This window comes from Mastigoproctus giganteus, chromosome 10 (genome assembly GCF_048544385.1).
Source record: "Mastigoproctus giganteus isolate SK-2022 chromosome 10, ASM4854438v1, whole genome shotgun sequence".
Taxonomy (NCBI): Eukaryota; Metazoa; Arthropoda; class Arachnida; order Uropygi; family Thelyphonidae; genus Mastigoproctus; species Mastigoproctus giganteus.
The window spans coordinates 221,523,597-221,548,602 of record NC_143584.1 but is presented as its reverse complement, the minus strand read 5'-3'; the positions used below and the strand labels follow the sequence as shown (position 1 = coordinate 221,548,602).

At 39.7% G+C, this 25,006-nt stretch overlaps 1 protein-coding gene across 3 annotated transcripts in view; it reads right to left on the bottom strand.

Annotated features, from left to right (window-relative positions):
- aop (ETS variant transcription factor anterior open) overlaps nucleotides 1-23,301 on the bottom strand; it is a 134,987-nt gene extending 111,686 nt beyond the window's left edge. The window contains exon 1 of one of the 3 annotated variants that reach the window (XM_090382302.1): nucleotides 23,131-23,301. Coding sequence is in view for 1 of the 3 variants with exons in the window: in XM_090382301.1 (XP_090238427.1) it covers nucleotides 14,257-14,315 (59 nt within the window). In the remaining 2 variants the exon portion in view is untranslated. Of the gene's footprint in view, nucleotides 1-14,256; nucleotides 14,387-14,759; nucleotides 15,088-23,130 lie in introns of those variants that run through there. The other 2 variants (XM_090382303.1, XM_090382301.1) reach the window with 2 other exon arrangements.
- Nucleotides 23,302-25,006: the final 1,705 nt, after the last annotated feature.

Below are 25,006 nucleotides of genomic sequence, written 5' to 3'. Positions count from 1 at the left end.
GATCATAATCTGCTCAATAAACAAAGTTAAAAGTAATACAGCGTGTAATTTTAATACAAATAAATTTCATTTCCATTCAGAAGTTTTTCGTTTTCTCTTGAAACCAGTTTCCAGAAAAATCCAGTCAGAAGGAAGTGCAATCACATTTCCTAGATGACATAAGAAGTTCACCTCGATCGTCACATAAAATGGTAGAAAACACGAGAAATGTTTCCGGGAAGTAATTATTTTAAGGCTCGTGCTACATCCCGCTTGTACTAACCACTTGTAAAAGTTAGAGTGGGAAGCGATGCAGTGGTGCAAAATGTGACACATCTGGCGATGAGTGGTAGCTTACATGTGCACGTCGAAGGTCTTTTGTGACATACACACGATGTAGTTCTGTGCTTGTATGTGTGCGCGCGATAGCTTTGCATATAGAATATACGAACATAATTAAGCGATATTCAAAAATTGAAGAAATAAAAGGCATACATGAATGAGTAAGTCAGATCATAAGATAATATTATTCGTCTTTTGCAGCCACTGCGCACTAAATATCAAAATACTTAAACGGTATTTTGATATTTACAAATATAGCGAAAGAGACACGCACGCTTACCTCGATAACGAGTTGAACTACCTTTCGCTCCGATGATCCAGATTTGACGTGGGATGGACTCCACAGTTGTCCACCATATGTTGTGAAGTATCTGTAACCATTTCTAACTCTGGAATAGTATTCTTCGTGTTGATACCAACTGTGCAGCACACGAGAGCTTTTTGCCATCTGCTAAGCGTTGAACTGCATGTCTTTCTCTATCATAATCCCCCAATTCTTTCCTGAAGATCCTTTAATTCCTTCCCCCATGTATAGAATTAGACTTTGGCAACCATTTTTTCAACCCATGAAACACCAATGGGATGAACTGGACTGGCAAGTGAGGCCCAGACCAGCACGTTCTTCATCGGTAGCTGAACTAGTCACTGTTGTGCACCAGTCTATCACTCGTTGGTGGAAAGTCTTTCTAAGAGGATAGATTGTATCATTGTGGCCAAAGGGGAAGTGACACGCTATTGAAGTGAGTGACTGATGTCGGTGTGAAACTGTGTCCGGTTACTTTTTGTCATATAGTGTAGTTTCTGGATGATTGCCATAAACTATGTGGGGTCGAACATTGTCATTTAATAAAATGACACCGTCAGTTAAACGTCCGTGTGTCTCTTGTTTATGAAGGCACGTCGCAGATCAACTTTCAGGATTCGTGCATAATTCTGTAGGTCGACTGTTTCACCTCTACGCATGAAATGGTACTGCAGCAGGTCCTTTAAGTCAAAAAGCATCATGAGCATAACCGCCTAAGTGCTTTCGAAAGTCTTGAATTTCTTCAGTCGTGCTAATGACTGATGTTTTTTTCCCCGTTGAATGCTGCATTGCTTGTTTTTTGATTCAAAATATGCACCATTCTCATCGACAGCCATTGTGTGATCTAAGAAGCAATTTCCATCCTCTTAGAAACGCATTAATTGATTCAGACACTGTCCACTTCTCAAATGGTCATAACTGAGCATTTGGAAAGCGGGTACTATCCACAAAGGCGAATTAGCTGTTAAATATATAATAAAACAAAAATAAACACATAAAAATAATCATGCCCAACTGTAACAGTAGTACGCTAGTTGAAACAAATAGCTCCAATAAAAGAAAGGAAAGCAAAATAGAAAATTACGAGAATTTATATTTTTATCTTAATATTTATATGATTTTCCGAATTTATTGAATGAAGGACGTTTACCTTGATAAAGGCCACAGTTCCACAAAAGTAGAAAAAAAAAATTGTGAAGGTATCTAGTTCAGAGAAAGCTAAAAGGACTTTAATCTTATTGAAAGCCACAGAGAACAGGAATGCTCTACTCGTTCAGAATACTTCTCATGTTATGACAATCAGGCTTCTTTGAAACCCGATCTCCGATTTGGATGCACACCATTTGTCACGTCATGGTTATTCTACAGACACCACGCAGCAGACGACACGGGAGTCAAGCAAAAAGCGGTTCGAAAATATTCATCGGATCAAATGGTTATTTTGGTTCAAATAAAACTGCACACGTTTAATTTATTTGAATACGTTATTGAAATAATCATTTACCATTCAAATAAAAGGAAATTTTATCATTAAACTCACCAACAGAATCATTTTATTACACTGGTTATTCAATTAAGCTATTATTGTTGAACCAAAAAAAAACAACAATATGAAGAATTAATAAGGCATTGAAGAGAACCGGTTGACAATGACTGGAATGGCAGCATTGCGTCGAACACCCTGATGAAGAGCTAGAATACTGGAAGAGGTAGCTGCTCACCCTCAATTTGATCTCTGCTCTACAAATTAAATTAGTCACAACTGCATTGTTTTGGCTGTGCAATTTATGACCCTACCTTAATAAAGTCAAAGGTGAATCTAGGTAGTATTAATTATTAATTTCAGAAGAAACATTTTTTTATTTTTGTAACATACTGGTTTCTCAATATTTTTAGTATTAACAGTGAAAAAAAGAAAAAGAAAAAAAAGACACCTCAATTTCACCTATTCATCACATCCTTGTGTGGTCTTGAGAAAGGCCACAGGAGACCGTGAGTTCGAATCTCACCGATGTTTGCAAACGTTTTTTTTTTTTTTTTCAGATATGAAGTTCTTTGAGCAGTGCAGACGGGCTGCCAGAGCAGGTCATGGAGTTTGTCAATGATATATAGGAAGTTTGCTAGCAGAGATAAGGAGGTGATTATCCCTTTGTATAAGACAATGGTCAAGCCAACCTCGAGTACTGTATACAGGTCTCGAGGCCTTATTTTAGGAAGGATGTAGAGTTGCTAGAACGAGTGCAGAGAAGGGCGACAAACTGGCGAGAGGAACAAATGGGTGCGCTTACAAAGAAAGGCTCAAGTTCTGCAAGTTGTAGCATCTGGAGACTAATGGGCACCTGCGAGGTGATCTGATCGAGGTGTATAAGGCCTTGAATGCTTTGAGTAGGCTCTGTGCTGACGGGATACTTCCGCTTCCTCAAATTAAGAACCTGAGGGGGGGGGGCATAGATTCAAATTGAGGAAAGACAGTTGTAGGATAGATGTGCGGAAGTTTGTCTTTTGCCAGCGGGTTTGATTGCTGGAATAGATTTCCATCTGTTATTGTGGAAGTTAATAGCTTAAATAAATTTAAGGCTGAACTAGACAAACATTTGGAGTGACCAGATGGGTGAAATAGGAAGGATTTCTTTTTGGCTGATGCTGTATAAGCTTGCTTTCTTGCAACCCCTTTTGTTCCTTTCCCCAATCTTGTTGCCCTTCTCTGTAGTCTTTTCAGCAGCTCTACATCCTTCCTAAAATCAGGCCTCCAGACCTGTATGCAGTATTTAAGATGTGCCCTAACCGTTGCCTTATATAATGAGATAATCACCTCCTTATCTCTGCTAGAAAAATTCCTGTATATCATTATCGAAACCCTATGAGCTGTTCTGGCATCCTATCTGTATTGCTCGAAGAACTTCATATATAGATACACATTTAATTTTACAGATTTACTCGTAGAAAAAGTCACATCAGGTCTCAAATCTAAATCATGTGTGAAATGTTGTTGTGGGGATTTTAGGAACATCTGCGACTAAGGCCATGTTGCTTCGTATATATATTGTCTGCAAATTGGACGTGTGTTCGAGGGCGATTTTCTGTTTTTCTGGACAAAAAAACCGGAGTTTCCGGGAGAAAAACCATGCCACTCTCGGCTGAGACCGACTAACTGAGCCACGTTGTGAAAAAGACCAATAAAAATTCTTCCCGTCATCGACGGATTCCAACTCATATCATTTTCATCCGGTGTGGGGAGGACGGTGATTCTACCAACTGTGCTACCCACGAGAGCACGTGTGAAATAACAAATTCTTCAAAGTAGAGGAACAGACTGAGTAGTTCCTTTTTGAAGACCAATCTGAACATATTTTTCTTGAAGCACCAAGTTCGTACAGAGACACCACTAGTAGCACGAGGAGCCACACTCAATAACCACATGAAGGAGCATACGAGGAGAGGCACCCGATTACACCTGAGGAGCACAAGAATCGCAATCTCTCGCTCCAAAACCATCGTCGCAAAATTCTTGTGTGTTCTTTGCAACCTGACTTCTATTGTGTCGATGACGTGAGGAATTTTTATGGGCCGTTTTCAAAACGTGGCTCAGTTAGTCGGTCTCAGGCGGAGGTAGCATGGTTCTTTCTCCCGGACTCTCGGCTTTTTCGTCCACCAAATAAAAATCGACCACAGAACACATGCAATGCAGACAGTACACACGGAACAATATAGCCTTAGTCGCTGATGCACCTAAAACCATTACAACAACAACGTCTTTCAAATCTAATGTAGAAATACGCAGTTGAAGCAGTCCAGCTAATCAGAAACTACGAGCCGAGCCAGCGCAGAAACCCTTTCACCATGAACCAAGTCGGTGCAGAGACTCTAGATGACCCAGCAGCATAAGTTAATTCGTCACCCAGCGATAGGAATATGTAGTTGCAAAGTAGAAGTGGATATCCATTCTACATAAAAGACAGAACACCTCATCCATATTCACTTCCATCACTCTGTAGAAATTTTGTTCTTAAAAATAATACTGCCACTCTCTGAACTCCAAACTGGCCAAAGGCCATTTCTGCCCAGTCCCAAAGATACCATTGGACACAACAGCCCAGTCTGCTGCTAGGGTCCTCAAATTTCCCTCAAGCAGACCAGACCACATTCGACCGCATGGCAGTTTAGAGGACTGCATAACAAAGACACAGATCAGAGAGACCATTCATTAAAAATGTACACGTTAATCAATGAACGTGAACATTTTGAATGAAATGAAACTCCTTGAATGCAAAAAATCTTCTTTTGACCCATACTAGCCAAAGATCAAGGGCACTATTTGTCCACCATGCTTGCCATTTCTGAACCAACATCCCATGTTCTAGCCTTTTCCTTTTCAGATCCCCTGTTATATCAAGTATTATCTCCTGGAACGCCCGAACGATATCTTTCCTCAAGAAATGGCAAAGGCCTCTGTATGCTACATATAGATCCAATGGCAATTTCCCGGTGATTGCAAGTGTTGAGATAGTTCTACGGCTACAACCATTTGGAGAAACATTATCCTATGAAGTGAACTAAGTCTCCTGGCTACCAAGCAACGATCAACACCATGAACCCACAAAGACGCACCATAACTCACTATGGGCAAAAATTAACGTTGGCACAAAAGAAGCAATGCCCTTCCACGTATTCCCCATTCGAAACTAGTAATTCTTGTAATCCTTCCAACAAAGCGGCATACTTTCTCTGCAATGTTTTTGAATAAGGAAATGAAACTTACAACTACCATTTATCATAATGCCTAGATATTTCAGTTTTGATGCATATTCCAAGTTGTTTCCATTCATTCAAACCTGGTGGCCTAGCTCTGGATAAGCACGTCTTCATTAATAACGTCTTTGTCTTTGAAGCCGAAACTGACAGCATATGCAGGCGACTCCATAAACTCTCCAAAATATCTGCCCGACAACAACAACTGTACAGACATAATATGCAATGCAAAATATGGTCTGTCTCTCATGCGTCAGGTAAAATGGAAGGAGTCGTGTTTTTTTTTTTTTTTTTTTGGCTGATACTGCATAAGCTAGCCTTCATGCATCATTTGCCACTGCTAATGCTCTCTCTATCCCTCTAAATAAAATTATTGGCAACATTTACACTGAAAGGACAGAATTCATGGGATACCTGGTTCCTGGACAACGCGACGCTGTCACCCCTCTCGCTAGTGGACGAACCCACCGCTTGGCAGGTATATAGATACACTGCATCATTGCATTCACGTAGACGGTAATTCGATGTCAGTATGGATAAACGTCGTGAGTTAACTGACTTTGAAAGAGGGATGATAGTGGGTCGCCGACGCATGGGTCACTCTATCCCGGAGGTGGTATAGAAATTGCACTATCCTCGTTCGACTGTATGAAGAGTGTATCGGGAATACGACATTTCAGGTATAACGTCTCATCTGTGGGTGGAGAAAGGTGGTGGATTAACGTGGCCGACGAGGTCTGTCTCGCATTGTTTCACCCAACCGGAGAGCGACAGTGGCACAAATCACTGCCGACTTCAACGAGGGAGGTGTCAGAAACGTTCCACCAACAAGAACACCATCAGGCAACATTAGCCGCAATAGGTTATAGGAGCCGCCGACCCACTAGAGTCCAATTGCTAACACCACACAGAACTCCACGCCTCAGCTGGGCGAAAGAACATCAGCACTGGACCATGGATGATTGGAGACGGGTCTCCTGGTCCGATGAGTCCCGTTTCCAGTTATTTCGAGCGGACGGTAGGGTAGGTATCTGGCGCAAACCGCACGAAGCTATGCACCCGTCATGTCTACAAGGAACTGTTCAGACAGGTCGGTAATGGTCTGGGGCTTGTTCAACTGGCACACATTGGAACCTCTGGTACGTCTAGACACATCTCTGAATAGTCCAGATTACGTGTCCATCTTTGCAGACCATGTGCATCCCTTCATGGTCATCGTGCACCCACAAGGCAATGGACTCTTCCAGTAGAACAATGTGTCTCCCCACAGAGCCGTGGTGACTAGAACATGGTTCGAAGAGCATTGCACAGATTTTACCACCATGGAGTGGCTTCCCCATTCACCAGACATGAACCCTGTGGGGCACCTTTGGGATGCTGTGGAAAGGTTCGTTCGAGCTTTGGATCCTCCACCCAGGAATGCGACGGAATTATGGACAGTAGTACAGCAAGCATGGATGGAAATACCTGGAACGCTTTCGTTAACTAGTGGACTCAATGCCTCGCCGTGTGACCGCCCTTATCCGGACGAAAGGTGGCGGTTACTTGGGTATCCCTTGATTTCTGTCCACCCAGTGTATATTGCCTAATTAGTTTTAGTGTATATGCGTTGAAAGATAAAGAATAAAGTTTGTATCGTACTGAATTATTATTAAATATTATATGATAAATTATTAAATGGTTAATAATTTAATTACTCTTATATAAATGTAGCGTGATAGTTTTGCACGTTACTTATATATTTATTTTCAGAAATACTGTATGTAATTTCTGAAAATAAATTTTAAATAACTATTTTTTACGTTGCTTTATTCGTTTTTTTTTTTTTTTGGTAGTTGTTGGCGCATAGGCTTCTTTGGCCATAATGCACCTCCCAAGGTTTTTGCAGTACTTTGATCCAAGTACCGAGGCGGGAATCGAACCCGCGACCTTTGGGTTGCTAGGTAGGCACTTTACCCACCCGGCTAGCCCGGTCGGCTGCTTTATTCGTAATTGGTATTGTATTACAAGAGGTTAACACTGCACTTAATATAAAAACAAGTTTACGCAATTAGGGACAGGCTTAAAAAAAAAAAAAAAAAAGTTCGAAGCACAATTCTAGTTTAGCATTTCTTTCAAAGTTTCAGACCTTCAAAAAATCGAATTCCTTTCTTTTTACTTTCCTGAAGGAAGTATAGGAAACTTGAGCAAGCGCAATTCTACAAATTCCTTATTACTTTGTTAAAATGTGAGGTTGCCAATATTTCAAGTTCGATTTAGAAAGAAAGAAAAGAAAATTAAAAAAAAAAAACTGGTAATACCAGTTTTTTTTTTTTTTTTTTAACTTTTCGTTTTTCTTTTTATTTTCTAGACTAGTTCACTTTAGGAAATAATTTATAATTGATGCGACCAAGGAATAATAATTACGCTGGACAAAAGCATTTCAGATTACCCAAGCAAGTAGCTTAAGGACACCCATCATTATGTCTGAAAATTGCGTGTGTGTTCTTTGGTTGATTTGACTGATAAATTTTGTTGTTGTTGTTGTTGTTGTGGCGGACCCCAGGGTTTCCCCCATTAGCAATTGACTGATAAATGAAAAGAATCCAAAAGTAGGGAGGACTTTACTACCATTCTTCAAATAGGCCTCTGGGGTTGGGTATATTCATACTATGATTTTTAGCGTTTCTCACCAACCATTGAAGTAAAAAAGAAAACCAAAATCTTAAAAAGCTTTATATTTAAATTTATAATAAATTTACAGTAGATCAAACAAAATAAATGTGATTATACAAATAAAATGTTACTGATAATAAAATACTGAATTAAGATAGAATAAAACAAATGTAATTTACAGTAAATGTACAAATAAAATGATAATAAAATACTGAATTAAAATGCAATAAAATATACTAGATTAAAAGGGCTAAAACAATTTAAGCTTTCAAAGGCTTCTGCCTTCTTTCTCAACAATTTTACTACCATTGCCCATTTTGAACATAAAATTACCCAAATTACACAAATATTCCTTGCGCTGTTGACTGAATTCGAACCAGGTCTTTTCTATGGGGTGTAGGAGATCGTTGGTTATAACCACAGTGCTACCTGCGAGGGACCAATTACACTGGACAGTGAGAATTTATTTTGATGCACTGTTAACTGTTTCTGAGATCAGCGCATTTGTTGGAGAGATCCTGTATCAGGTAAAGAAGGAGCTATGGTTTTATTTATTTGTTTTTAGATGAAATTTATTAAACTGTATCGTAATTGCTCATTATCTGCTTATTTCGAAACTTTTCGAAAACCATAATCCAATTTTATTCATATCAAAATTAGCTAAGTATTTCATTCAGAAGAGCTTTCGCATGATTTGGGACTGGTCGTTAACTTCGGCCAAGAATATTTTCTGCCTAAATTATGATGTAATACGATTTAGGTAGCAACGTGCACTCAAACGGCAGAATTCATGGGATAGCTGGTTCCCTGGGCAACGCGACGCTGTCACCCATCACGCTAGTGGACGAACCACCTGGTAGGTATATAGGTACACTGCATTCACGTAGACGGTAATTCGATGTTAGTATGGATAAACGTCGTGAGTTAACCGACTTTGAAAGCGGGGTGATAGTGGGTGCCCGACGCATGGGTCACTCCATCGTGAGGGTGGCACAGAAATTGCACTATCCTCGTTCGACAGTATTGTTGGGACTTCTGGTACGTCTAGACGCATCTCTGATCGGTTCAGGTTATGTGTCCATCCTTGCAGACCATCTGCATCTCTTCATGGTCATCGTGCGCCCACAGTGCAATTGACTCTTCCAGCAAGACAATGCGCCTCTCCACAGAACTATGGTGACCAAAACATGGTTCAAAGAGCATTCCGCATATTTTACCACCATGGAATGGCCTCTCCGTTCTTCGGACGTGAACCCTGTGGAGCATCTTTGGATGCTGTGGAAAGGTCCGTTCGAGCTTTGGATTCTCCACCCAGGAATGCAACGGAATTATGGACAGCAGTGAAGCAAGCATGGATGGAAATACCTGTGGAATGCTTTCGTGAACTAGTGGACTCAGTGCCTCGTCGCGTGATTGCCCTTATCCGGGCGAAAGGTGCCTACTCGTTACTAGATAGGTATCCCATGATTTCTGTCCACTCAGTATAAATACCACCATTAAACAACTGCACAATACATTCTTCGATGACTGTGATTGTATTCGTTACCGTAACAATAAATTTATGGACTTCTCTTTCCACTTAGTTGGCTAATCGATATAAAAAGAACTTTTACGTCCAACTCTCCACTCAACCCCCCCCCCCCCCCGACACACATACAACCTTTATTCAGTGGTTAAATTACCATGCCATACAGGTCAACCACTGCGGGGAAATCCGAAGGGTTAAGCGGACCAAATGGGTTGTGTCGTGTGTTTTTTTTTTTTGCGCTGGGGGGGGGGAGCTTTATCCCTTTTCAAATCTCACAGCAGGGCATCCAAAATTTGTAGTTACGCTACTGCTTTCTTTCATTTTACTGTATCTTGAACAGTCAAAGAAATGGAAGCTCATCTACGGAAAATAATAAACCACCAAAACACTTTTTAATTTACTCACAATTATATATACACTGAGTAATCACTGAATTATGACCACCTACTTAATACCGTGTTGGGCCGCCGTTCGCACTAATAACAGCCACTGTTCGGATGGGCATCAACTCCCCTAGATGTCTGATGACGTCCGGAGGGATCTGCAGCCATGCTGCCTGAAAAGGCTTTCAACAATGTCGGAATATATGACGTTTGATTGTCCATACGCCTCACTTCCTCGTCAAAAATCCTCTACATGTGTGAAATTGGATTAAGGTCAGACGAATTTGGAGACCAATCAAGATGGATATCTTCACTATGTTCATCGAACCACTTGTGCATAGTGCGGGCCTGAAGACACGCATTATCGTCTTGAAAGACCCGTTTCTGTTTCAAAAAAATGCAACATGCCAGGATGCACATGATCCTCTAAGACCTGTTGGTAGACCTCACCACCGTATCTAAATTACGCTGTTCGCCCACCATTTTGGCTTTTCCAATTCTAGCGCAATATCCCCATACAATTTTTTTTTTTTAAGGTCTTAGCCACTGAAATCTCAGGAAACTAGGTGGCAGGACCTGCCAGAGTGCAAATTTAAACTAGTGGTTACCTGGTCTGCCTCCATGGGGCGAAGTGCGGGCAAAGTTTGGCCTCAGCTGGGGTCCAGCGGCTAAATGGCCAGAGGAACAACAGTACATAACATAACACACTCACATGATCCACACACTTTTAAATCTCTGGCCGTCCCAGTGAACTGGTACACCTCAACACACTTTGCACTTTTCCCTTTCCACCTCACCACCGAAATGTTGGCCCATACGCACAAGAGGTACTATTTCTTGCCAGAAAAACATACCCCCATATTAAGCGACCATCGCTATCTGTCTGGATAGTGGGAACCATGCACAATAGGTACAAGGACTCGTGTTGCTTGCTCCACACACGAAGGCGGCCGTCGGCGTGTTGCACCAAGTATTTGGACTCATCCAACCAGCACCTCTCGTTTCCAGTCCTCCAATAGCCAACTAGCGTGTTGCTAACGCCACAGCGTTCGCCGTCGATGATGGTCAGCGGTGAGGAGAAGGTGTCTCTTGAGTCGTCTGCTGTGGAACCCCATACGTCTGAGTGTGCGGCGCGTCGTCATTTGAGATATTGTTCTTGCATACCCCATATTGTATTGTGATGTCAGAAAGGTGCGAAAGGTGCCTACTCGTTACTAGGTAGGTATAGTGACCTGCCATTGAGCCTATACAACGCACTTCATCCTTTGCTTACCACAAATATTCAATTTGCCTAATCCTTTACAGGTCTGTCAGCGGGAGATGGTTTGACCCATTCTACACCATTCTTTGTACACCTTAATCACAGTGGGCCTTGAAAAACCGACAAGACGTCCCGTTTCCGATATGGAAGCACCCGATGCACGAGCTCCCACAGTCATGCCCTTTTGAAACTCCCGTGATACCTTTACTACGTTTCTCGTAACTGCTACTTCATCAATTTGACTTGCACAACAAGATGAGAATTACCACTGCTCTAGCGTATGAAACTGTTGGGCTTTTTATATTGTGAGCTAAGCGGCATAGTCCATTATGGATGGGGTAGTCACAATTCAGTGATTACTGAGTGTATATACAGTATACACACATCCATTTCGATCTTCATTTCTCTAACCTCTTCTCCCTCCACTTACACTTTTCTAACGGAATCTCGACTGTAAATTTTTTTAACAAACTCAGTCATTTACCCTACTTCCCGTCACCCTCCCTCCATAATGTATTTTGTTTTGAAGGTGCTGCTATATTAGGGCAATCGTATATCTACCCTGATAAAGCTGATATACATTATCACACATTTTCATTCCAAAATCTCCTCTTTTTTTGATTCCATTTGGCTCCACCTTTCTTTACTCATTCTTTCAAATTAATTTACTGTGTTTGTCGCTCTCCCAACCCCACAAAATCCACATGCAGCTATTGACGTCCTCTCTACATTCCAGTGTAACAGCGAAGTTATTTTTCTCGACGAGTTTTAAAGTTCAGAATTCTAACTGGCTTTCATTTTCCAATTGTACTTAACCCAGCAGGAGACTGTCACCAACGTCTTATGCAAAATGTTTACATTAATTAATGTAATAATTAACTAAATAATAAACTAATTAAGTAATATTAATTGATCTTAACCATTCTTCTAGCACGCTTGATATCACCAAGTGCTCCTTCAAAGTCCAAATTAGCTGTTCTCTAGATCAGTGCTTCTCAAACTACTGTGGTGAAAGACCAGTTTCTTTTATTTCTAATCCGTCGCGGACCGGTAACAAACAGTTTGCGGATAGACACCGGTCCGCGGACCACAAATTGAGTATCACTGTTCTAGATGTCTGAAATAATAACTTGGTTAGAGTTATGCAAATATATGAGCTGCCTAAATTGGTACTTTGATAATCCATGGAAACGTGCACCAAATATAGCTTGATATCATCGTGGGCAGCAGATTTTGCATAATCCAGGCTTAGAGCCCGGAAATCCGCCAAAGGAGCCCCAGAAAAGATTTGGCTTAATTAATGTTAAGAAAAAGGAGCCCCAGAAATCTTTTCTGGGGGGCTCCTTTGGCGGATTTTGGCGTATAATAAAATGTTAATTGTATTATACGCCAAAGAAACCCCAGAAAACCTTTCTGGATCTCCTTTGGCGTATAATATTTTGCAAGCGCACTTGAGTAAAACATAGGCTTTTAATGAATTAATTAATATTTAAAAATGATTTAAATTATTAAAGTGAACAAATTGTGGGTAAAATAAACAAAATAAAGGCACCAAGAGCAAATGTCCGTATTATGTGAAGTAATTCTATTGGAATTTTTATTACTACACTCTTCAAGAGTGTAGTAATATTAACTACAAATTAGTATAAATTATTATTATTATTATATTATTAAAATATTATTACAAATTACATAAATTTTACGATAGGCTTAGGTATTGTAGGCCTATCGTAAATATTTATGTAATTTACTATCTTTGCCGCTTGGTGGTGTATGTAAAAACTCAATACAAAATTTACAAAATCATGAGATATATAATGATTTTATCGATGTAAATTAAAGATAAAATATGTGAATATTTATGCAAACTTAAAATTAAATTAGATTATAAACAACTTAAATTTAATTTAAACACCTTAAAACTGGAGATTTTAATTTAATTAAAAAATCAGAATGTGCATTTGACATAGCGATCGCAACAGTAGATTTAATACTGAGTTTGCATGTAAAAAAAAAAACATTCCCACGTTACCCTGAGAGAGAGAGAGAGAGAGAGAGAGAGAGAGAGAGAGAGAGAGAGAGAGAGAGAGAGAGAGAGAGAATCACCAAGAAAGCAAGAAAGAGAAGAATGATGATATCCAGCTCTCAACACCCTGGGTTTGCCAAGTATGGGCTTGGCAAACTCAGGGTCCCGAGCTGCATTTCATCGTTATTCTCTCTCTCTCTCTCTCTCTCTCTCTCTCAGGGTAACGTGGGATTCTTATTATTTATTATTTATTTATTTTTTTTTTTTGCCTGGTGCAGCATAAGCCTCAGACTTCTTTGCACCCGTATGGCTAATAAATAATAATAATAATAATCAGAAAGAGGGAGGAAGGGGCCTGATAGACCTGATAGAACAACAGAAAACAGTGATAGTTAGCCGGAAGGATTACTTCGAGAACAACACAGCACTACTCCACCAGGCCATAAGGAAGACAGATAAGTGGTATACTCCACTCAACCTAAGCGAGGAGCCCCCTTCCGCCCAAACGACACAACAAGAAACGAAGCTTCTTGGCTCACAATGCATGGCTCACAAGCGAGACACTCTTCCCCGAAACTGAAGGATTCATGCTGACCATCCAAGACTAGGTAATCAACACCAGAAACTATAGAAAATACACCGCAAAGGAGCCCGGAATGTCAGATGACACATGTCGACGATGCCACCTGCCCCCAGAAGCAATCCAACACATCACTGGGTGCAAGGTGGTCACCCTGACTGAGTACACCTCATAGACACGACCAGGTAGCCAGGTTAGCGAGGAAATACCAGTTGACCAAAGAAAGTGTATCATACTACAAGTACGAACCCCAGGCAATACTAGAGACCCCAACCCACAAGCTGTACTGGGACCGCGCCATAATAACGGATAAGACCATCCCGCAAAACAGACCAGACATAACCCTTGTGGACAAGATGGAAAAGACTACATATTTGATTGACATAGCGGTGCCCAACACTAGCAATGTTTAGAAAACCCATGAGTAAAAAATTAGGAAGTACACGAACCTGAGACAGGAGGTCAAGGAGATGTGACATATGCAAGAAGTAACGACCATCCAGATCATTGTGTCAACCACCTGTGCTAAAGACCCTACATAGCAGCCTAGCAGCAATAGGTCTCCCAGCAAACACCTACAAGGAACTCCAGAAAGTCGCAATCCTGAACACCTGTAGGACAGTCAGAGAGCTCCTCGACCAACAGTAACACTAGACATTACAACCACCCTGTGTACTTGGTAGCAGTACCTGTCACGGAGTGAAATCCCCCAATCAGGGAGAAGTAATATAAGAGCAACAACAATAATAATGCAATTATTAACAACAAAAAGTAGGCTTGTAAAATAACCAACTTCTGTTTTTAAAAATTCAAAAAATTTCTTTAAAATTTCTTTTTTTTTTAAAGTAATACAGAAAATAATAACTAGTACGGAGAGAAAACAATAAAATTGTAAAAAATTAAAGCATATTAATGGAATAAATTATTTATAAATAAAGTAAAATATTCTTACGAAATATTAAGGTAGGCTAGTTTTTCTTGATTATCTTGCCATACACTTGTTTAAGTGTTTGAATTCCGGAGGCCTCTTTACGAGCACAGGAAATGCATGGGGCACTCCCGCTAACCCCGTATAATATAAAAGTTGTTCCAGCTGCCATAATTAGCTCTAATATAAAATTTCATTTGTTGTGGGATGGTTCTTTGGTGATGTCAAAATGTCAGCCAGTGTTTCATCCCGGCAACATCTGAATAAAAGACTGGGGTGTTCAAACAATAAGACCCAATAAATCAACCTCACGATAAAAGAAACATAAGCGGACATTACCAGCAGGAAAGACATTCGCGTTCTCACTGCCGACTTTTCCTCCATGTTCACTTCCTTAATCACGGGTCCGCAACGAAGCACAGTAGAGCCTTGAGCTTTTTCCCAAGGGCATTTCCTGCAGCCCCACCTTTTCTCCCCTTCTCTGCCTGAAGTTTCCTCTAACGTCCGCCGCTATAGGCAGAAGCGGGTGCACACAAAACTAATGTTTGCCAGCTAGTAATGGAGATCACTGCAGATTACACAGATGGGGAAATGCTAGCACACACGTGAACACTTCCATGGCAACCTTGAGCTGTAGGAAAACAACCAAGAGGAAGTTGGCGAGAATATTCGCGTAAGACGATGCATGACATACTACCCTACCTGTCTGATTTGAGGCTTGTTTCCGTGTAGAAGCAGCTGCGAAGGACATGGATTCATAAAAAAGGGATAAACACACACAAAGAAACAGTTTGAAGAGTAATTTCTAAGAAAATTCCATTCGAGATGCTTAAAGATACCTGAAAGGGTAAAAATAAAAGCAAACTTCGTTTTTTATGTTGTAATTTCTTTCATCTGTTCACTTGGTATTATAATTTTAAAGCGTTGTTTATCATATATAACTTATAACCACGACCTATAACTGCCTGTTGTAACACTAATACTATGCAAAGAAGGCAGTCGTCAAAGGAGAAATAAATAAATAATTCTATAAATAAATACGTGTGTATATACAAAAAACAATTGAATAATGGCTACTTGCATGCTGGTCTGTACTATAGCAAATAGTAGATTGAATTACCCTCTACATTTTAAAGGAGAAATATTTCCTTATTAGTAGTACTGCAGATTCCAACACGCAACCTCTGAGAGCCTCTATCTGTTCGCTAACCATTGGACCAGAACGCCAGCCTACACAGGAGACAGATTCTAGAGGAGTTGTTACAAATGATGGCAACAATTCTAAAAATTTATTGTAGTGAAAGTGTACCCCGTCACATAGAAGTTTTCAGGTGTTCATTACGTCCCATTGGCTACCCTATATAAATTTCCTGTTTGATCAGCTGTAAGGGCTTTTCATTTCATGAAATGAAAACACATAAAAACCTTTTTCCAGAGGCAAAGTTATGTTTTAAGATTGTTGTCACCTACACGAGCCAACAAGTAATCTGTCAAATCGCTATCATTGTGGAAATGTCATGAAAACATTTCTTCAAAAGAAATGGATGATTCTTTGAGGAGGACATCAAATGGGAGAATGGAGATAGGATAAAGAAAGCCGAAGTAGCTGAATGTGACTCGTAGAGTTGTAATAGACTGGAACCGGTTCCAAATACACACAAACTGTCTTTCGGAGACCTGTCCATGAAGACATCTGTCCGAGGTGTCTTTCATGGCTGTCTCCACACAGAAGGATACCATCAATGTCCTTAACTGAGAAGAGAGACTTCACAGGGCGGCAACTTTCTTATATCCAGGCATACTCTATAGAATGTTTCATAACGGGGATCTTTTTATAAACGGCGATCAGCTGCTTGTGTTCCTTTGATCCCTATATACAAAAGAAACTGTTTGAATTAGTACCGACATCATGAAGACTGGACCCAGAAGGTTTGTCGGTTTGTTGTACGGTTTTAGACGCATCAGCGACTGCCACATTGCGCTGTATATACTGTCTATAAATTGCATGTTCTGTGGTCGATTATCTGTTAGGTACTAGACCCAGAAGCAATAAGCCATACTGATGAATCGAGATGTAGTCTTCAATCTGATTCTAAATGCACTTTCATATGGAGAAAATTGGGAATTGATTTCGTTGAGGAAAGAGACGTCGGCAAATGGGTTAATAGTATAGGCATGAATCAGTATAAATGGCCATACAGATTCGCATGTGTTTTCGAGGAACTCTCATAGCTGTAAGGTATCGAGATGAGATTCGCCGTTCCTTATATTCACTCTTTTTCGGAGCAAATTCTAGACCTTTTTAATGGACGATAGTGCTTGTCCTCACAGAGATCTCGTAGTGAATAAATACCTTCAAAGGGAGTGAAAAGCAGCCGATATGGAATGGTCAGCCAGAACTAAATTTAACAGAGCATGCCTGTGATGCTCTAGGCAGGAGCCTTCCCAAAAACTCACTATTGCGTCGGCTTTCACGCAAAAAATGGGATTTGATACCTCCAACACTAATTATGTATTAATTCAAATAAGTATATAAAAATCTTTATTGCAAAAAACCTTATTGCAATAACTCATCACAGCCACAGACTGAGAGTTTTACAGAGTATAATGTTGAAATAATAACACAAAGCTATTGTGTTATTATTTCAACATTTCCTTGGATAATAGTTATTTGAATAACTATCGGTATTAAAAACTTGTTTTTCCAATAATTAACTTTGGGAGGTTTCTTTACAAAAGACAGCACTGCAATGTAAAAATATCAGATGTGGACAAGATACAGGGTTTTGTCATTGCCTTTTCACAGAGAGTGAAATATGCATAGTATTAGTATTAGTATCAGCAAATGATGCAAACTTATACAGCATCAGCCAAAAAAAACCACATCGCACATTACCTGTCCATTCCTTCCAACAATTTTAGGCCCGATTTAGTTTTTAGTTTTGAGTAGTTTGAATTTATTCAAACTACTCAAAACTAAAATTTATTCAAACTACTTGAATAAAATACAAAACTTGAATTTATTCAAACTACTCACCTCCACAACAATAGATGGAAGTTTGTTCCAACAATCAACCACTCGCTGGCTGAAAGCAAACTTCCGCATCTATCCAGCAACGATGCCCCTTCAGTTTGAATTTATGCTCCCTCTTGTATGTAGTCTGAGAAAGAAAAAGAATACCATCAGTTGTTGTTTGTTTGTTTGTTATTTGGTTTTTAGGAGCATTAGCAACTAAGGCCATATTGCTCAGGACCATCAGCATTGAGCTTACTCAATCCATTCAAGGTCTTTAAGACCTCAATCAGGTCTCTTCGTAGGTGCCTAGTCTCCGAAGCCTTTCTTGGTAAGACCACCCTTTTGTTCCCTGCACCAATCTCGTTGCCCTTTTCTGCATACATTCCAGCAGATCTGACACAAAAGATCGAGTTTTTTTTTCGACTTTAAGAAGGCTTTCATAAATTACTTCGAGATTAATTTTATTAAAATATAATTATTCGAATAACTAATTGTTACATTTAATTATAAACAAGAATTATAAAACCTTAATATACTTACAGATCTGTAAAAAGTTATAAAACAAAGTGAGATAAATAGCAACATAGTTTTACTTAAGGAGCAATGTTGTTATTTGAAGTGGAAGATCCAAGCAACTTTTGTGATTTTCTTCACGATATAAGGTGTTTGATGGTGTGGAGCAAACTTAATTCTTTTTTGACTTCGTACACAAATGAGGCTTTTGCAAAATTATGTAAAATCATGTACAAAAGCTTCAAGGACAGCACCTACTTCACACGTGCCCTCGAGATAATCAAATGATAAGGTAGCTGTCTCCAGTTTAATTACTTGTTATGGGCCTCAGAATCTATGATTAATGCTGTTCCCCACCAACCAGTGCGAATTTCGTAAGATTCACTGCTTCGCGTCTACTCCGGAAGAAAGTTAAATCAATAACTAGAAATCATTACATTCTCTAACTGGTTCGATTAACTTATTATTCAACCAGATTTAGATATTATACAGAGACCAAATTATTCAACAGCTTAGGGAAACATATCTTTTAAAGTTTATTAATGAATCTGTACTTTTCATTTTGTACCTGTGGTTCTTGAGTAATCAGTGAATTTCATATAATAAACTTATTGGGAGAAAGTTTGACTCCATAATGGTATTTATTTATAAGCAATAATAAATTTAAGTCCTTTAATTACAACTTACGTGTGGTAATTAAAGGACATACAGTCTTCCCATAACAAAAATATAGTTGCATTTCTTTTCTGAAAACACTAAAGAACGCTAGCCATTATTAGATGAATGTTGTACGCTGAAATGGAAAACAAAACACGTCAAGTATTTATTTTTATTTTTGGTGAATAACGCCCCGACTTATGCCCCTGAATTGCGCCCCGACTTACGCCCCTGAATTACGCCCCGACTTATGGCGTTGGACTTTAATCTGTAGCTCTGCTGTATCAATCGTCCACCAGGCACGGCACCCAGAAAAATACTGGATGCCAAAATGCTCTACTAACATACCCACCCCTTGCCACAGAGTAACACAAACAGTCTTTCTAAGGAAGATGGTTTAAGTTTCTCTACGGATGACGAAATTAGGTGCTCTACGGATGACATAATTAGGTGCTTTCTGGTAAGAAAGCGAAAAAAAAAAAAGTTACCCAACAATGGATACTTTTTTTAATGGAGGGAACATTTTCTAGCAGCTCAAAACAATTTCATAAAATTCAGCATATCCATGTCTATTAGGCTCCCCAATCGTGGGTAGTTAAATCCTCAAGATGTTTTTATAGGTAAAAACAAAACGTATGTAAACATAAGAGATTTGTTTTATTTATTGGGTAGAACCTTCAACGTCGACCGGGCTAGCCGAGTGGGTAAAGTGCCTGCCTGGCAACCCAAAGGTCGCGGGTTCGAATCCCGCCTGGGGCTTGAATCAAAGTACTGCAAAAACCTTAGGAGGTGCATTATGGCCACAGAAGCCGATGCGCTAACAACTACAAAAAACTATAAATATAATCAGTTGATGGCTATAAGAATTTTTAGCCTTTAACTGGTTATAGTTTAAAGTTCAACAGTAGTTTTTGATCGCAACTTTCAATTCAACTAATGTATTTGGAGAAGAGGACATAACTTGGAATTAGTGTGATGGAAACATCAAAATACCTTAAGAATGTGCCCTACGTTTGTGTAGACATTGGGAACGAGTGGATTTTAATAATAGGAATGTTCTCCTTTCAATCAGAATATTCTATTTTTTAATGATTACTTCGGGGAGGTATAATAGTAATGCACAAATAAGATGGTAGAGGGATGCAGTCATAAACTAAATACCCAGTGGCGTGGCTAGAATTTTTGGGCCCCCTATGCAAAGACCACCTAGGAGGCCCTCTCCTAGTTGGCCCTCTCCACCTAAGAGAGTGATACCTAGCCCTCTCCTCCACCTAATAAAAATAGAGATCTATTTTTATTAGTGAGATCATTTATAAACAACAATCAACTTGCCTTCCTTATCCATCTATTTTACGGATAGTTTTATTTGTGAATTCTCAGACCAAAATAGAATTCTCTATTTTGGGATGGATATATATATATATTGGTTGGTTGGTTGTTGTAGGATTTTAGGCACATCAACTTAGGTCATATTGCGCCGTATATAATGCCTGTAAATTGCGTATGTTTTATGATCGATTTACTGTTTACTGGACGAAAAACCCAAGTTTCAGGGAGAAAGAACGATGCTGTCCTTGCCTGAGACCGACTAACTCAGCCACGTTGTGAAAAATACCCTTTACGAGCTACCCCGTTGTTGTTGTTGTTGAGTTTTAGGAGCATCGGCCACTAAGGCCATGTGCTCCGTGTATATTGTCTATAAATTGCGTGCGCTCTGAGGTCGATTTTCTATTTTGCTGGATGAAAAACCAGTGTTTCCAGAAGAGAAAACCATGCTACCCTCGCCTGAGACCGACTAACTCAGCCAAGTTGTGAAAAAGACCCATAAAAATTCAGATTAGAACTCAGGTCTTTTCCACTCGGTGTGAGGAGGACGGTGATCCTACCAACCGTGCTACCCAGGAAAGCATATATCTGTCATTATTATTATTATTATTATTATTATTATTATTGGCTATATGGTGCAAGGAAGCCTGTGGCTTATGCTGCACCAGCCAAAAAAAAAAAAAAAAAAAAAAATTCCCGAGTTATCCTAAGAGAGAGAGAGAGTCATAAGTAGGTGGTAGATGACTTTCATCAACCGGTGAAATACCACCACTTTGCTTATTGGAGGCTTGAAGTGGTGAAACCCATGTTTAGTCTCTAGAGCAAAGTTTCCGGAATCCCCCCCCCCCATACTTCTCCCTCAACCCATGCACGGTACTAAGTACTATAGGTTTTGATACCTTTCGTGTTTGGGGTTTTCATAAAAAAAAAAAAAAAAAAAAAAGTAGAAGGGAATCACCAAAAAGAGAAGAATGATGATAATCCAGCTCAAGACCCTGGGTGTTTTCAAGTAAGGTTAAATGAATAAATTTGAGATAATTCAAATATGTTTTTGTAATTATCAAAATTCAAGAAGGAAATTTAAATTTAACTTTGTAGGATTAATTTAAGAATTAATGTTTTTACATATAAAACAATTTCGTTCTCAAGTTAATCCTATCAAATGAAATCAGATTTATCTCTCCATCAATTATATTAAATACATCAACTGTATAGTTATCTATATATAGATAAACAGAACAAGCGAGTATCCATGCTAGATTTACGCAGGTATCCATTAAACACTATCTCAAGCGATTTCTGATCACTTTGTACAAACAGGGCGGTTGTATCGGAGGTCACTCAAATGCATTACTGGTACAAGTATGTTCGCTTGAGAGTTTCCGACCTAAATACTTGAAGAGAGCTGTTACTGGTCGCTTTCTCGGTATCGTAGATGATGTACTAAGTGATTTGCACCCTTTAATAAGTGGCTGTTACTTCGGATGATATCCGGTAATTCATCATGTACTGTATTGGGGTAGGGATTGTTTGTTTGTTATTTGGTTTTTAGGAGCATTAGCAACTAAGGCCATATTGCTCCCTTGGGGTAGGGATACCTCGGAGAAGAACATTAGGAAAAGATAAAGCGAGTACTAAAATGCTCACTCATTCTATTCCCTCATCACTGTGATAAATTATCACATTTAAAGATCAGCAAATGCGACTACAAGGAGATCAGGTCCCCAATTATCGAGCAGTGTCTTCTGGCGGTCAGCTTTGAATTCATCAATCTCTATAGTTTAGATTGAGAGCAAAGGTATCAAAGGTAGCAGTTATAAAGAAGTTGGAAAACTATGGCCAATTTCGGGACGATCTCCTTCAGAGAGAAATGGAAATGTGCCGACTAACCATCATGCTCCAGCTGCACATCATCCGCATTTCCTCTTGTTCGTATAGCTAATATCCAATCAGCTGGGTATTAACCATGCCTGCAATGAAGTCTTCCAAAAGTGGAAAATATTCATATTTGCCCACTTTTTTTTTTCCTTTGGAAAATCAGTCGCCGAAAAATATACCGACAGGATAGTTGATCTTAAGCAAGGTTATCCTAAGATGTTTCTACATTCTTACTCGCAAATGGTTAAATCAATAATTGTATACACGATACATTCAATATAAAAGTTAATAATATAAAAAATTAAATAAATATATAAAATATGACTTAAATTTAAAATATAATCATTTTCGAAATTTAGGAATGGGGCCCGTGCCCGATTTGGGCTAGATTATTGAACTTGGCCACTATAACTGCAAGTTTTCTTGTAAAACTTGCAGATTAACAATGTGGATACGGTTGACTGAGTCGATGTGTGATCCTCTGACATCGTACTGCAAACACCATAAATGCATGGATATAGTAATGAAAGTGTGTTTGGGGGGAGGGGGGGATTTACGATGTTTTTTTTTTCTAGGTTTGTGGAGTCGGGGTCGAAAATTCGAACCATTCCACTCATCTGCCTTAGGCATAGAACCAGAAAGTAATATGAAATACAAGTTTCTTGTACATGTACAGCAGAAATGAAAGTCCAGTGTAATGGACCCAATGTAGTTTTAATGCAGCCCTCATGGAAAGATATGAAATAAGTCAAAAAAAGGATTCGCCATAAGTTCTGTTTACTACATTTTGGCTGTTGTTTTTTTTTTTTTTTTTAATACAAGAGAAACTGATTACCAACAGATATCGCTGTGATCGAAGATTAATTAACACACTTTAGGCTATTGAAAAAGAGGACCAAATATTCGTGATCAGAATTCAGCGAACCCCCCCCCCTTTCACACGTGCTTTTGAGGTGGGTGCACACACACACACACACATGAACCAGTATCGGCAGGTCATCTTACCTCGTTTCTAAGTTCCACTTTCTCTGTGGCCCGGGCTGCTGAAGTCTACCATAGATTCGTTCGTGGAATTAGTGGAAGCAACAGCACTTCGTACTTAAACCTCGCCACAAGCGACCAAAACATCCAAGTGGCACAATTGAGCTCGCTTCCTTGTAGCAGTGGGGGGAAAGAAGCAACCTCAGTGTCGTCAGAATCGCTTCCCTCCCCGCATGGCGTGCAGCATGTCGGCCGGAATGAGGAAGCAGGCGGAGGAAATGGCGATGAGTAAGCACGTGGGCTAAGAGGAAGTGTCGCCCGTCAGCTTCTCGCGGTGACCTGATAGAGACGGTTTCGAAGAGCGGTCCTGAAAAGCAGTCGCCAGCAGCTACGGAGACACATTTCCTACGGAGTTAAGGAGAATGAGATAAGCCAGAGCGGCTACCTCTATGGGCTCATCTGAACAATGAGTTTCTGGTGTTGCTAGGATACGCGAATAAACGTGGAGCATATGTTATGAAATCAACACTAGTCGCACGTTCCAGGGTAACGTGCGCATGACGTGACATGTACGAAGCAGACGCCATCACCGCAAGCAATAAGATTTGTTTCAGGTGCGCACGAGCTGTTTTTGCTTTCTTCTGGTACTTGGGTTGAAAGCGGGTTGAAAACTGTCCATAATGCGAGAAAGAGAGCAGTTGAGAACTCTGCGGTAAAGTCTAACTGACGTCATCATGCCGCGTGACCAGACGACATTGAAATTTTACGCTGTAGCGCCTTTCGCTTGTCTCTTCTTTAAGCATACGTGTATACAGGGTCACTGCGAAATGTTACGACTATTACTGGAAGAAAAACAAACTTTAAATATCAGTCTATCACAAGTTAATGCCATAAGCGTATAGTCCAATGTTCTCGTGCATCACGGGAAACCACCAAGTGGTTTTACGCTGATTTCTTCAAGAAATTACGCCTAACTTAAATCCAGGTCGGGCCTGGATTTATGTTAGGCAACTACCCACGGAGCTAAATTAGTTTTGCATTTTTCAGTTACAGGGACAGCGAAGCACATGTTGGGGTTGTGATGCGTCATCATCATTTTCAATCCACAACAGGATGAAGGCCTTTCCAGCAACTTTCCAGTTCCTTTTGTTTTGTGCAATGGCCATACATTTACTACCTAAGAACTCTTGAATTTCATCTGTTATTTTCTTAGTCCATCTGTCATCATGTCTTCGAGCTATGTGTCCTGCCCAAGACCATTTCAGTTCTTTAGTTTTGATAAGAATGTCCTTTACTTGAGTTTGCTGCCTAATCCATGTGTTTCTCTTCTTATCTAACAGTCTGATTCCCAATATGATTCGTTCCATTCTTCGCTGTGTAGTTCTCAGCTTCTCTTCCATTCTTTTGGTGAGTGCCCAAGTTTCACTTCCATAAGTCATGGTGGGGAGTATACATTGATTCATTATTTTACGTTTCAGACAAACTGGGATATTGCTCTTCAGTATGTGACTATATTTCCTGAATGCTATCTATACGAAATTTATCCTTCTCCTGACTTCCAGACATTTATCATTATTACAGCTAATGACTTGTCCCAGATAAGAATATGACTCCACCTTTTCAGTTACTGCTCCTTCAATCATTATTTCCCTTTCTGTGGCATACTTGTTCATCATTACTTTTGTTTTAGCCATATTCATCTTTAGTCCAAAATCCTTACTAACTGTGCATAACTGATTAAGATTTTCCTTTAATCTTTGTGATCGTGGCTTATGATCACAATGTCATCTGCAAATCGTAAATGGTTTAGGTACTCTCCATTCGCATTGATTCCTTTCTGCGACCAGTCTAATCTTCTGAAAGCTTCCTCAAGGGCAGCAGTAAACAGCTTCGGAGATAT